The sequence below is a fragment of the Equus przewalskii genome, chromosome 6, assembly GCF_037783145.1.
Source record: "Equus przewalskii isolate Varuska chromosome 6, EquPr2, whole genome shotgun sequence".
Lineage (NCBI taxonomy): Eukaryota > Metazoa > Chordata > Mammalia > Perissodactyla > Equidae > Equus > Equus przewalskii.
This window is the reverse complement of record NC_091836.1, coordinates 48312758-48326934: the sequence shown is the minus strand read 5'-3', so window position 1 is coordinate 48326934 and position 14177 is coordinate 48312758. Positions and strand designations below refer to the sequence as shown.

The window sequence follows — 14177 nt, the reverse complement described above, 5'->3', positions numbered from 1 at the left end:
TGGGCAAACTCACATTTTGCCCAAGACAAGACACTCTGAAATAACCAATGGGGGAAAGAAATCAATAAGGAAATTAGAAAACATTTTTAATGAATGAAAAGGAGGGCCCAATATTCCAAAGTTTACGGGCAAGATCAAAAACACTAAATAGATAAAAATTATACCCACAAATGCAATAAACTAACAAAGAAAAAGATCTCAATCAATAACTTAACCTCTTACCTAACACATTCAAAATGATGAGAAACCAAACCAACAGTAAGGAGAAAAGGAAATAATAAAAATCAGAGCAGAAATTAAGAAAATAGAGAATAGGAAACCCACAAAGAAAATCAATGAAACCAAATATGGGTTCTATGAAAGGATCAACAAGATTAACAATAGAGAGCTAATAGGCAATTTAGTTACATTGACTTGAAGAAAAAGAATCAACTCAAATCTCTGGAATCAGAATGAGAGAGGGGATTTTCTTACTACTGATATTATAGAAATAAAAAGGATTATAAAGAAATTCAATGAACAACTGCATGCAAACATGTTAGATAACAGATGAAATGGACAAATTTCTAGAACTACAAAAACTACCAAAAGTGACTCAAGAAGAAACAGACAATCAGATTAGAATTATAAATGAAAGTGGTTGAATTAGTAAACAAAGCTACCCATAGGGGCTGGCCTGGGGGCCGAGTGGTTAAGTTCATGAGCTTAGCCTCAGCAGCCAGGGGTTTCGCTGGTTTGGATCCTGGGTGTGGACATGGCACGGTTCATCAAGCCATGCTGAGGGGGCATCCCACATGCCACAACTAGAAGGACCCACAACTAAAATATACAACTATGTACCGGGGGGTTGGGGAGAAAAAGGAAAAATAAAATCTTAAAAAAAAAGCTACCCATAGAGCAAAGCCTAGACCCAGAGGGATTCACAGCAGAATTCTCCAAAACATACAATTAAGGTTTGTTTTTTTTTAAAGATTGACACCTGAGCTAACAACTGTTGCCAATCTTCTTTTTTTTTTCCCCTGCTTTTTCTCTCCAAATCCCTCCAGTACACAGTTGCACATTTCAGTTGTGAGTGCCTCTGGTTGTGCCCTGTGGGATGCCACCCCAGCGTGGCCTGATGAGCGGTGCCACGTCCGTGCCCAGGATCCGAACTGGCGAAACCTGGGCCGCTGCAGAAACCCAACCACTCGGCCATGGGGCGGGCCCCCACAATTAAGCTTTAATAGTGATTCTTCATGAAATCCCCTAAAACAGAATCAACACAACACTTCAAACTCATGTGTGAAGCCAGTATTATCCTGATACCAAAATCAGACGAAAGTATCACCAAAAAACTCTGCAGACCTATTTCCTTTGTGAATATGGATCCAAAAAATCCTCAATTAATACTAGTGCCTAATCCGGCAACGACCTAAAAGATTTATACATCATGACCAGGTGGGATTAATTCCAGGGATGCAGGGCTGGGTTAACCTCTCAAAACCCATTAATGTAGGACATCATGTTAATAGAGTGAAAAGAAAGATGACTTGATCTTCTCAAGAGACACAAAGGAAATATTTGACAAAATCCAACATCCATTCATGGTAGAAACACTCAGCAAACCAGGATTTGAAGGAAATTTCCTGAACCTGATAATGAGCAAGTATAGGAGGCCCACAGCTAATGTTATATGTAAAGGTGAAAGGCTGGATATTTTGGGGATATTCTCCCCAAAATGAGGAACAACACAAGAATATCTGTTCTTGCCACATCTATTTGACAATGTATTGGATATTTTAGCCAGAATAGTATTGAAAGAAAAGGAAATAAAATGCATCCCCACTGGGTAGGAATATGTAAAATTATCTTCACTTGTATATGACTTAACTTTAAGGAATCCACTGAAAACCTATTAGAACTGATAATCAAGTACAGCAAATTTTTATGATACAAGATAAGTATATAAAAATAAATTTCATTTTATACACTGCAATGAACAATCTGACAATGAAATTAACAAAAGAAATCTACTTACAGTAGCATCGAAAGGAATAAAAGGGGAATAAATTTAATAAAAAGTAGAAAATACTCCAGAGGCTACCCCAGTGGTGCAGTGGTTAAGTGGGCACTTTCTGCTTTGGTGGCCCAGAGTTCGCCAGTTTGGATCTGGGTGCGGACAGGGCACTGTTTGGCAAGCCATGCTGTGGTAGGCATCCCACATATAAGGTAGAGGAAGATGGGCACAGATGTTAGCTCAGGGCCAGTCTTCCTCAGCAAAAAGAGGAGGATTGGCAACAGATGTTAGCTCAGGGCTGATCTTCCTCAGGAAAAAAAAAAAAATAAAGAAAAGAAGATACTCCCAAAACTGCAAAACACCATTAAAGAATTCATAAAGATCTATAAATGTGAAATTACTAATGTTGGTGAGGATGTGAAGAAAAGGGAACCCTTGTTTACTGTTGGTGGAATGTAAAGTGGTGTCACCACTACGGAAAACAGTATGGAGGTTCATCAAAAAATTAAAATAGGGGCCAGCCTGGTGGTGCAGCGGTTAAGTTTGCACGTTCTGCTTCTCGGTGGCCTGGGGTTTGCTGGTTAGGATCCCGGGTGCTGACATGGCACCGCTTGGCAAAAGCCATGCTGTGGTAGGTGTCCCATGTATAGAGGAAGATGGGCATGGATGTTAGCTCAGAGCCAGTCTTCCTCAGCAAAAAGAGGAGGATTGGCAGTAGTTAGCTCAGGGCTAATCTTCCTCAAAAAAAAAATTAAAAATTAAAATAGACCTACCATGTGATTCAGCAATTCCGCTTCTTGGGACTTATCCAAAGAAAGGAAAAATGCTAACTCAAAATGATATATGCGCCCCCGTGTTCACTGGACCATTATTTACAATAGCCCAAGATATGGAAACAACCTAAGCGTCCACCAATAAATAAATGGATAAAGAAATTGTGGTATAAATGGACAATGGAAATTATTCAGCCATAAAAAAGAATGATATCTTGCCATTTGTGACAACATGGATGGATCTCGATGCATTATGCTAAGTGAAATATATCAGATAGTGAAAGACAATAGTTGTATGATCTCTCTTATATGTGGAATCTAAAACAAACAAACAAATAAACAAAAACACCAAGTTCATGGATACAGATAACAGAGTGGTGGTTGCCAAAGGCATGGGGTGGGGGAGATTGCAGAAATGGGTGGAGGGGGTCAAAAGGTAAAATGAAAAAAAAGGGAGCTGTATCAAAAATGCATAATTATGGTAATCACATAGTGACAGAAAAATTATTATATACTTTCATATATTGTAAATTTACAAACCATGTACCACTGCTATTGGATGATCATTAGTGAACATACACACATGCAAAGGGATATCAACCACAGAGCTGCAAGCATTCTGAGGGTAGGTGGAGAAACATCCTCTTCTAGCCACATTTTCTCTGAAACTAATTTCTCATAATAATAACCAATAAACTTTTTTTATTGTCAAAGATTTGATTTGAATTTTGGAAGTTAAAAAGAATCAAGTGAGGTTGGGAGGGGTTTGGATATTCAGATGTTGCAAATCTTTAATGAAATGAGCAAAGACCTTGGAGCGATGCTGTCTTTCCCCTTGTTCTTTATTACTCCCTAACCAATGGAGGCAAGAAAAAAAATAGTGAACCCTAAAAATAAATAAATAAATAAATAAATGAAAGGGAAAATAGCCCATGTTCATGGATCCTTAGATTTAACACTGTTGAGATGACAGTGCTTCTTAGAATGACCTGGATTTCCAACACAATCCCTATCAGAATCTTAGCTGACTTCGTTATAGAAACTGGCGAGCTTTTGATAAATTATATGGAATTGCAGGCAAACCAGAATCACTAAACCAATCTTGAAAACATAAGAGAAAGTGACAAGGCTGACATTTCCTGATTTAAAATCTGACTTCTCAGCATGGTAATCCAGGTAATGTGGTAATGACACAAGGACAGACAGAGATCCACGGATTTGACTGAGACTGCAGGTATAAACCTATTCATCTATGGTCAACTGATTGTCAAAAAAGGTCCAAGAATGAGGAAAGAATATTCTTTTAAAAAATTAGTGCTGGACAACTGGATAAAACATGCAGAGGAATGAAGTTGGACCCTTACATTACACCACACACAATAATTTACCAAAATGGATCAAAGACCTAAACTAGAGGTAAAACAATAATACTCTTAGAAAAAACAAAGAGGAAAATTTGGATTTGGCAAAGAATTATAACACCAAAAGTAAACACATATGGATAATTTGAACTCTGTCAAAATTAATCACGTTTTTGCTTCAAAGTACACCATCAAGAAAGTGAAAACACTCATGGGAACCCGGGTGCACTTCTGGTGGGAAAGCAAAATCATGGCACCACTGTGGAAAACAGTATGGGACTTTTTTTAAATATTACAGCAAGTCTTACCAGAGGATCAAGCATTTTCATTTCTGAGTATATATCCAGAAGAATTCAAAACACGGACTCAAACAGATATATGCACACCTGTGTTCACAGTAGCATTATTCACAGTAGCCAAAAAGTGGAAGCAACCCAAGTGTCCATCAACGGATGAATGGATCAACAAAATGTGGTCTACACATAGAACAGAATAGTGTTCAGCTTTAAAAAAGACATGAAATTCTGGGGCTGGCCCCGTGGCCGAGTGGTTAAGTTCGCGCACTCTGTTGCAGGAGGCTCAGTGTTTCGTTGGTTTGAATCCTGGGCGCGGACATGGCACTGCTCATCAAGCCACACTGAGGCAGCGTCCCACATGCCACAACTAGAAGGACCCACAACGAAGAATATACAACTATGTACCTGGGGGCTTTGGGGAGAAAAAGGAAAAAAATAAAATCTTTAAAAAAAAAAAAAAAGACATGAAATTCTGACACATGCTACAACATGAGTGAACCTTGAGGACATTATGCTAAGTGAAACAAGGAAGTCAAAAAAAGGACAAAATCTGTATTTCACTAATATGAGGTATCTAGAGTGGTCAAATTCATAGAGACAGCAGGACAGTGGTTGTCAGGGCCTGGGGGTCAGGGGCAAGTGGGCATTGCTGTTTGATACACAGAGAGTTGCAGTTTTGCAAGGTGAAAAGAGTTCTGGAGATTGGTTTCACAATGTCAGTGTACTTCAAACTATGAACTACACACTTAATGTGGATAAGATGTAACTTTGATGGAATAAATATAGAAGGTAATCAAAAGGTACACACTTCGAGTTATAACATAAATAAGTCATGGGGATGTAATGTACAGCATGGTGACTATAATTGATAATACTGAATTGTATATTTAAGATTCGCTGAGAGTAGATTTTAAAAGTTCTCAACACAAGAAAAAAAAATATATAACTCTGTGTGGTGATGGCTGTTGAGTAGACTTATTGTGGTACACCTGAAACGAATATAATGTTGATTGTCAATTATATCTCAATTTTAAAAAATGAAGTATTCATACATGCTACAACATGGAATTCCCTGAACAAATTATACCACATGAATGAAGTCAAACACAAACACCGCATATTATACAACTTCATTCATATGAAAGTCAACAAATATGGAAATTTATAGACAGACAATAGATTAGTGGCTGTCTAGGTCTGGCACTTGAAGAAGCTAGGTGGGAAGATAGGGCAGTGAAAGGTTAAGGGTATAGGAGTTTCTTCTCAGGTGATGGAAATATTCTGAAATTGACTGCAGTGATGATTGCACAGTATCTGTGAATATACTGAAGACAGTGAGTTGTTAACATTAGAGGGCTCTACTGTATTGTATGTGTATTGTTTCTGAAAAAACCCACAACTGTTCAAATAACTGGATAAATGCATTGAGTTTTGCAATGCAAAAGTTTTGCATTCCGATCTCTTAAGCATGTGAATACTTTCCAGTACATCCCACATTTACATAGGCTTTTCTTGGTTTTTTTTGTTATGTCAGTCCAAATAGGAACCGAATTTCCTTAGGGATATCATAGACTTTTACATTTCAAACTTCTCTCAGGATACATTAAAAAAATGATCTAAAATAAATTTCCCTCCAGGGTAAAACGTACACCTGAGAACTGAATGAACACATCTCATACTTTGTGGTTAGACTGGGAAGAGACCTTGCGCCCAGCTAGGGACGCGGGCTCCAACTTCCCACCAGGGCTGAGGGCTTGGGAGGCCATAGGATTCTTTAAAATATGATATCAGCGGAGGTGGGGAAGCGCCGGGTGGAAGATCACACATCAGAGTGGAGACAGACTAATTATGACATATGGGGAGGTGATTTTAAGTGTGTTTGCAAAGAAAGGTCACAGTTCCCCGAGTGGCCTCGTAGCATCGCATTTTAATGAAATAGTCCCGGGAGACGACAATTTCCACATCGCGTTGGCTCAGACAGATAATCTCCATCCTGCTGTCACTCAGGACTGGGGGTGGGGCTTTCTAACTGTCCAATCAGGGTCGGCTCCTGGACAGATGGGCGGGGCGACACTGGGCAACCACCCCCGACTTCCTATCGCTCCATAGTCCTTCCGGTCACAGGTCGCCTGCTGTTAAAGTCACCGCGTTGCTCTGCTGCCAGCTCTGTCACGCGGTGACCTGTACCAAGTCATAGGAAGGACGCCTGGGACCCAGGAAACTCAGCAATGGTGAGAGTTCTGGCCGGGGGTTCGGAGACACGGTTTGGGCCACGAGGGGCTGGTGGGAAGCGGCGGGGCGGGCCCGGCCTCCCGCGGTCCCCTCCGGGGTCTGCGGCCCCCAGTCCGCGGTGGCGCCGCTCGGCCCTCAGGCCCCTCCGGCCGCAGCGTGGGGGCGGGCAGCCGGGCCCCGGGCGTCCTGTGGTCCCTGCGCGCGGCGACTGGGGCCGGAGCGTCTCTGGGCCGCTGTGCGCCCGCAGCCCCGCGTGTCCCAGACGGTGCGGGCCCCGCGGGAGGGTCCGCAGGACGGTCGGGGCTCGGGCTCCGGGGTCCGTGCGCGGAGGGGCTGCGGTCTGTGGGTCCCCAGGGCCTCCTTTCTCCTCGGAGGGGACCCGTTTCCTCCCGAGTTTTCTGAATGTTTGGGGAGCAGCGTCTCAAATCCACGACCCTGTGCCCCCAGCTCTTCCAGGACCGACAATAAATCCCTAAATTTCCAGATCCCTCCTCACGTTCCCGAACCCCAACTTCCCGTCTCCGAATCACAGCGTCGTCATCAACTACGAACAGACCCGATATATGTATATGTATATAAAAATATATATTTTTTTAAAGTTTGGCACCTAAGCTAACAACCGTTGCCAATCTTCTTTTATTTTTCCCCCCTTCTTTTTCTCCCCAAAGCCCCCCAGTACATAGTTGTAGATTCTAGTTGTGGATCTTTCTAGTTGTGGCATGTGGGATGCTGCCTCAGCGTGGCCTGATGAGTGGTGCCATGTTGGCGCCCAGGATCCAAACCAGCGAAACCCTGAGCCGCCGAATCGGAGCGCGCGAACTCAACCACTCGGCCTGGGCCGGCTCCCTGACCCAATATTTTGTTTATCATTTTCCCACAATCAATGGGCGGCCCTTTTAAAAGGGTTTATTTCTTGTTTGTGGATGTTTTACTTGAGAGAAAGTAGCGAATCCCCGCCTGGAAGCGCGTTGTGTGAACTCCTTCGGCCTCTCCTCCCAGGCTGTGTCCTGGGCGCAGACGTTCAATCCTAAATCCTTTGGTTGGAGGTTCCTCTGGGCAAACTTTCCCCGTGATCTGTCCAGTCAGCGCTGCCCCTCCCTGGGTTTGTCAGCTTGAAAAGATAGATTCACTTTCTCTTGTCTCAGGTTTTCAGTGAATAAAAGTTTATTTCATCAATACAGCTTGGAAGACAGTATAACATTTTTTCAAACAGGAAAGAAAGAGGTGAATTTCGGGAAAAAACATTCCAGTAGTTCATTGCATGATTTAAAAATTATCTTTTTTCCTCCAAGAGCATGTTAGTAATATTCTGAGATCTGGGGCCGGCCGGTGGCGCAGCAGTTAAGTGCGCACATTCTGCTTCTCGGAGGCCCGGGGTTCGTAGGTTCGGATGCCATGTGCGGCCACAGCACCGCTTGGCACACCATGTTGTGGTAGGCGTCCCACATATAAAGTGGAGGAAGATGGGCATGGGTGTTAGCTCAGGGCCAGTCTTCCTCAGCAAGAAGAGGAGGATTGGCGGCAGATGTTAGCTCTGGGCTGATCCTCCTCAAAAAAAAAAAATCTGAGTTCTGTTCATTTATTTTGGGTGAGTTCAAATGGATTTCCAGGGCTTAGACTGGCAGACCTGAAGTGCTCAAGTATTTACAGTTTATAAAATGATTTCTTGTCATGGAAATAATATCTTTTTTACTTTTTAATGTGAGGTTTCTTGTTGAGCCAGCAAATGCCATACAATGTTCTTCCTTCATTTCATATAAAGAATGGTTGGAGTGTTTGAGCTGGATTGTTTAAACACTGAGTTTGTGTCATTTAAGATATCAGTGGTGGTCCAAAAAAAGTCCAGGGGGGCAGGGGCATGAGGGCAGTGAGTCTAAGCTGAGGCCCCCTTGGGCCTGCGGAGGGAAGGCCTTGAAGGCCCAGTTGTTCTTCCTGGGGAGCCTCCCCCTGCAGGTGTCCTACTGCTCACACCCCATGGAAGGAGCCTTTGTCCTCAGAGGAGCTGCAGAGCCCTGGAAAGCTGGGGGTGCACGTGCTCATGGGGTGGGGAGTGACGCCCTTTCTGAGGTTGTAACTGTGGTTCCTTGGGCCTGTTCCTAGACATAATTGGAGTTTTGCATCCACGGTGTAGGTGCACTCAGAGAGTAATTTGTTTACACTGAGAAAGTCTGTGAGAGTCGGGAGCTCTGTGTCCTGGATTAGGGCCCATTAATCTGGGGGTCCATTTGGGTCAGAACCTTAAACTGGATCCAGCTGAGTTTCCTGACTGTGAGAATGGAGCCTGAGAGAGGGAGCACGTGCATTGCTCCCTGGGGAGAGGAGGATGTGTGAGGCTCCCAGAGCTCCTTCCTGTGGCTGCTCAGGTGCCGCCGCCCGCCCCCCCCCCCCCGCCCCCTCCAGGGACTGACCTCCTCCAGAGCTCTGTCTCCACCAGGAGAGTCAGGAACATGGGACCTTCTGACTGTGGCTTTCCTTCTGTGCTGTGGGAAGCAGGCTGCTCATCTGAGCTGATTCCAGTGTTTGTGTTTCTTTCCTTTGGATTCCTTTATCGGTGGACTAGTGCAGCCCTTTGGCTCTAGTTTCCCTTAGCACTTGGGCCCTGAGACTGTAAGTTGATTGAAAGAGAGGACGTGAGCCCTGTCAGAGCTGCTTGAGAGGCCGGCCCTGCCCTCCCCTCGGACCTCTATGATGTGAGTCCTAAGCCTTTTCCTACCCTGTGTGTGTGGGGGGGTGCATACAGGTGTGTTTGTGCTACCCTGGCATCAGTCCCAACAAGGGAACCACCCCTCTGCAGGTGACCATAACAGTTGGCACCCTGAGCAGCCTGTCCAGACGTGACCCCACCCTTGGGTCTGTCTTCTCTTGCTCTGACTTCCTCTCCTGCTCTGCTACCTGGTGGTGGCATGCGCTGTCGGCTGCTGCCTGCTGGGGAGCTCGTGCTGTGAGCTGTGCTGCCCCGTGTTGCATTGTTGACTCACAAAGCCTCAGTTCTAGGTTCAAACACCCAGAGTTGGCAATTTCAAGAATTTATAGGCATTTGAGTCTAGGATTATGGGATTGGGGTCTCCTTAAAGTGGTCCTGTTTCAATGTCTTTGGTGGGATTTATCTGTGTGTTAGAGTGAAGCTGTTACAGAGGCTACTTTGGCCCTGAAATGCCCCAGGAATGGGGGCAGCACAGGGGGACTATACCCACTGCAAGAGGAGGGCCCATCGTGGTCACTCCTGAAACAGCTGTCATCTAAAAAGACAAAGAGGGGGAAGGGCAGCCAATACATGGAGGGTGGAGTTCACACCCTTATACCAGAGGGCTCACCAGGACCCTTAAGAACCTCTGCTGCTGCTCCTACCCCTGCCTCTACTAAGACAAAGATCCTGACCCTCGGGGTTATAGGGGACAACACCCGTGGCGCCCCTGTGGCACAGCAAAGGGATTATTTAAAACCTGACTTAAGTCCAGGGACCTTAAACTCACTAAAGCACCCAGTTGTCATCGGGGAGGCTCCCAAGCTTGATGGCACTTTTTGAGGCTCTTGAGAAGCAAAAATATATAAATACCAGGGTAGAGAGGATGCCTTTTCCCCTGAAGTATAACAGATGACCAAAAAAACCCAAAACAGTCAAGTACGGGGGGAGGAAACAACAGAAAAAATACTCAAAGAAAGGTCCAGTTTGAACCAATTGGAAATCCAAAATATGCAAAAAGAATTTATATAACAAAACAGATCAAGGTACACTGCTTGGCTTTGGGCCTCTACAACATAGTTTTGAATTAATTTTGCTCTCTGATGTAATGCACTAATTTGGAAACCTTCAGTTAATCAATCCTAGGTGTAAAATTACAGTTATACCTGGGATCCCATTAAATTTACCAAAAGTGCCCCTGATGATCTTAGGGGTGTTAATGAATATAACATAGAGGACAAATAGGACAAATGTTTCATCTTCAGCCATCAGAACTATGGTCTTGCCTAAGTTCTCCATGGTCATAACACCCATTGTCCTAAAATATCCCATAGTGAGCTGGGAAGCTCTGATCCAACGAGCAAGAGTTAAACTTAAATGTAGTCTTTGCCACTCACAAATTTGCTTGACAAACTGGGACCCCAGGGACCTTACCCCCATATCAAGTAGTTACTATGTCCCAATGTAAATTACACAGGGTCTTGAAGGATTGAAATCTATTTAGAAAACCTAGTTAGTGACAGGTTGATTATTCCCATTGTTCCTTTTAACAGCCTAGTTTGTCTTAATTAAACCTGGAAAGAATGATTGACACCTCAGAGTGGTTCACCTCAACCTTGCAGCTGTGTTTGCACCACACAGACCTCTATACCCAGTCCCCAACAGTATGGGGGCTACATATTCCTCACTACAACCGATCAGCAATTGATCAATACCCTGCTCTCACAGATGTGGCTAAGTCTGTTCTGTCTAGTCCTGTGTCCACAGCCTCCCAGCTGCACTTGGCCTTCCCCTCTGAAGGGGCATGATGCCCCTTTACTGGGTTATCCTCATGGATCTTCCACAGCTGTGCCCTCCCACAGTCATTGTAGGCGGGGTCTGAACTGCATCCTGGTTCCACCAAGAACACGGGGACGATGTTACATTACTGACACAGCCTCTGAGGACATTCAGGACTTAGAAATATTGAAGAAAAGAGCCCATAAAAAGTAGGTGGGACATTGCCACACATAGAATGTGAGGTCCTGACAACTTTGTTAAATTTCTGAAAATTATTCGATAATCTGAGACCCGCTGCTTCCGTGACACTATGAAGAAATACCTATTGTTCAGCACCCACAACATCTACTAGTATCTCTTGATGTTTGGGAGGCAGTGTATTCCCTGTTTACAAATTTTACTTGAGCCTATTTGTGCTGTTCCTTGCAAATTTGCACCTTGAGTGGGCACCCCTACCACAAATGTCTGGAGACTCTCTTCAAATTGTCATACAACTAACACTCCTACGTATCCTCAGAGTTTGTTTTACTATAGGGGCCTCAGTGACCTCCTGTTCTGCCTCCTGGGGTACCCACGAGAGCGTTAAGTTGTCCAAGAACCTGCCCTGGGCCCCACACGTGTCATTAGAGCTGCAATGACCTCTACTTATGAGTCTGTCTGAAAGCAGACGGCCCTGAGCATCGGGCCATCTATCCAGCAGTCCAGTTTGCCTTGGGATGTGGATACAGCTCTCCAAGAGCTCAGCATGGCTACTGAGACCCCCTGGAGACATGATGGAGCCAAACCTGGGACCTGTGGGATATCCTACCTGCAGGAGGGGGTGGCCTTCCTTCTCCTCGGTCCCTTGCCAGGTACCATCGTGTTGAGTGAGGTCACCCCTCTCAGACCCCCAGACTCCCTGGGGAGCTCCTTATGACTCCCTGAGTTAAAAGCAATGAGAATGTGCAGACTTTAGGGACACCTCACCTCATTCGTACATAGTGGAGTTCAGGTAGAGTTGCTTTTCATGTCTTACTTGGAATATCTCTGATGAGGGATTGGACCCAAAGGTCATCACACCGACCATTAAACAGACAGTCCTCTTAGTGCTCACCAACAGTTGGCTCCGGCTGCAGACATTACAGACTATGTAAGATTCACTGAGATTTGCCCCTTTGTGGTAAAAGAATTCCTGGGATCTCTTGCCTCACAGTTACCTACAATAGAAACCAGAATAACACTTGTCTCTACACATATGAAGGCCACACACAAAGCCTCACCGGGACACTCCTTATCCTCGTGGGAGTTCCAGACACTACTGATAGTAACAAAGGCACTCATTTCACTTCTCAGAATATACAGTGCTGGGCTCTTAACAAGGCATTCAATGGAAATTTCTTCTCTCTTCCAATTTCTCAGGGTGCAGGGCTCATAGAGCACCCTAATGGCTTATTGAAATAAGATCAAATTAATGGGATGAAACCTGAACTGTTTCTGTCATCTGCCAGTTATCAGGGGTGAATAGTAATGTATCTGTCTTTATCTTTTTGTCCTAGTTGACTTTATTTTGGGATCAGCTTTAGGTTTACAGAAAACTTGATCAGAAAGTACAGAGATTTCCCGCATAATCCCTCTGCTTCCACACAGTTTGCCCTATATTTTCTATCTTGTATAACTGTCATACATTTGTTACTTTGGATGAGCCAGTTTGATGCACAAAAGTCCATAGTTTACTTTAGCATAGACTCTCTCTTATACGTTCTCTGGGGTTTTGCTTATGTAAAATGACATGTCTCCATCATTTCTGTATCATATGGAACACTTGCACTGTTCTAAAATTCTCCTGTGTGCCGCCTATTCATTCATACCTCCCTCCCACCCCAAATCCCTAGAAACCAATGATCTTCCAGTGTCTTGTACTTCTGTGTTTTCCAGATTGTCATATGCTTGGAATCATACAGTGTGTAGCCTTGTCATATTGGCTTCTTTCAATTAGCAATATGACTTTAAAGTTTCTCCATGTCTTTTTGGCTTGACAACCTCATTTCTATTCATCACTGAAGAATTTTTATCCTATGGATGGACCCATGATTGTTTATCCTTTCACCTATTGAAATTATCTTGCTTACATCAAGGTCTTAACAATTATGCATAAAGTTTCTATAAACATTCACATGCAGAGTTTGTTGTGAACATCAGTTTTCAGTTCATTTGGGTAAATTTGAAGAAGTGTGATTGCGTTATTGTTTGGTAAGAGTAGGCTTTGTTTTAAGAAATTTCCTCTCTTCCAAATTAGGCATACCCTTCTCCATTCCCACCAGCAATGCATGAGGGTTCCTGTTGCCCTCCATCTTCATCATCTTTGGGTGTTCTCAGTGTATTTAATTTCAGCCATTGTAATAAGTGTCTGGAGATGTCTCATTCTTCTTTTATTTGTAATTTCCTGGTGACATATGATTTTGAGCATGTTTTCATGTGTTTATTTACCATCTAAGTCATTGTTGAAGTGTGTGTTCAGATTTTTTGCCCATTTTTTACTGGGTGGTTTGTCTTTTGTTGAGTTTTAGGAGTTCTTTGGATGTTGGGTACCAGTCATTTATTAGATAAATGATTTCCATAGATTATCTCCCAGTCTATGACTTGTGTTTTCATTCTCACTGTTTTACTAATCAGAAGGTTTCCATTTTAATGAAGTCAAACTAATTTTTTTTTCTATCTTGCATCTTGCTTTTGGTGGTGTATCTAAAAATTAATCACCAAACCTAAAGTCACCTAGATTTTCTCCTATGTTATCTTTTAGGAGTGTTGTTTTACATTTTATACTAAGATCTATGATTCATTTTAAATTAATTTTTGTGAAAAGTATAAGTCTGTGTCTAGATTCTTTTCTTTGGCATGTGGATGGCCAGTTTTTCTCGCATTTGTTGAAAAGGCTGTTTTCCCATTGAATTGTCTTTGGTCCTTTGTAAAACATGAGTTCACTTCATCTTTGTGTGGATCTATAGGAAACAATAGACTTTTGTATATTAACATTTTATCTTTCAACCTTCCTCTACTCTCTTCTTAGTTCAAGGGGTT

At 43.4% G+C, this 14177-nt stretch overlaps 3 protein-coding genes across 7 annotated transcripts in view; 2 read left to right on the top strand and 1 right to left on the bottom strand.

Moving 5' to 3' along the window:
- The window catches only part of LOC103544955 (zinc finger protein 709-like), a 381325-nt gene extending 378772 nt beyond the window's left edge, over nucleotides 1-2553 (bottom strand). Inside the window, exon 1 of the mRNA XM_070625390.1 lies at nucleotides 2546-2553. The gene's annotated coding sequence lies outside the window, so the exon portion shown is untranslated. The remainder of the gene's footprint in view (nucleotides 1-2545) is intronic.
- Nucleotides 1-14177, top strand: part of LOC103545992 (zinc finger protein 709-like) — a 515885-nt gene that overhangs the window by 270945 nt on the left and 230763 nt on the right. The window lies entirely within an intron of this gene.
- LOC103564867 (zinc finger protein 709-like) overlaps nucleotides 1-14177 on the top strand; it is a 308739-nt gene that overhangs the window by 270950 nt on the left and 23612 nt on the right. Inside the window, exon 1 of one of the 5 annotated variants that reach the window (XM_070625440.1) lies at nucleotides 6321-6657. The exons of the other annotated variants lie outside the window; for them this stretch is intronic. Coding sequence (XP_070481541.1) covers nucleotides 6655-6657 — 3 coding nt within the window. The 5' untranslated portion in view covers nucleotides 6321-6654. Of the gene's footprint in view, nucleotides 1-6320; nucleotides 6658-14177 lie in introns of those variants that run through there. 5 annotated transcript variants of the gene reach the window in all.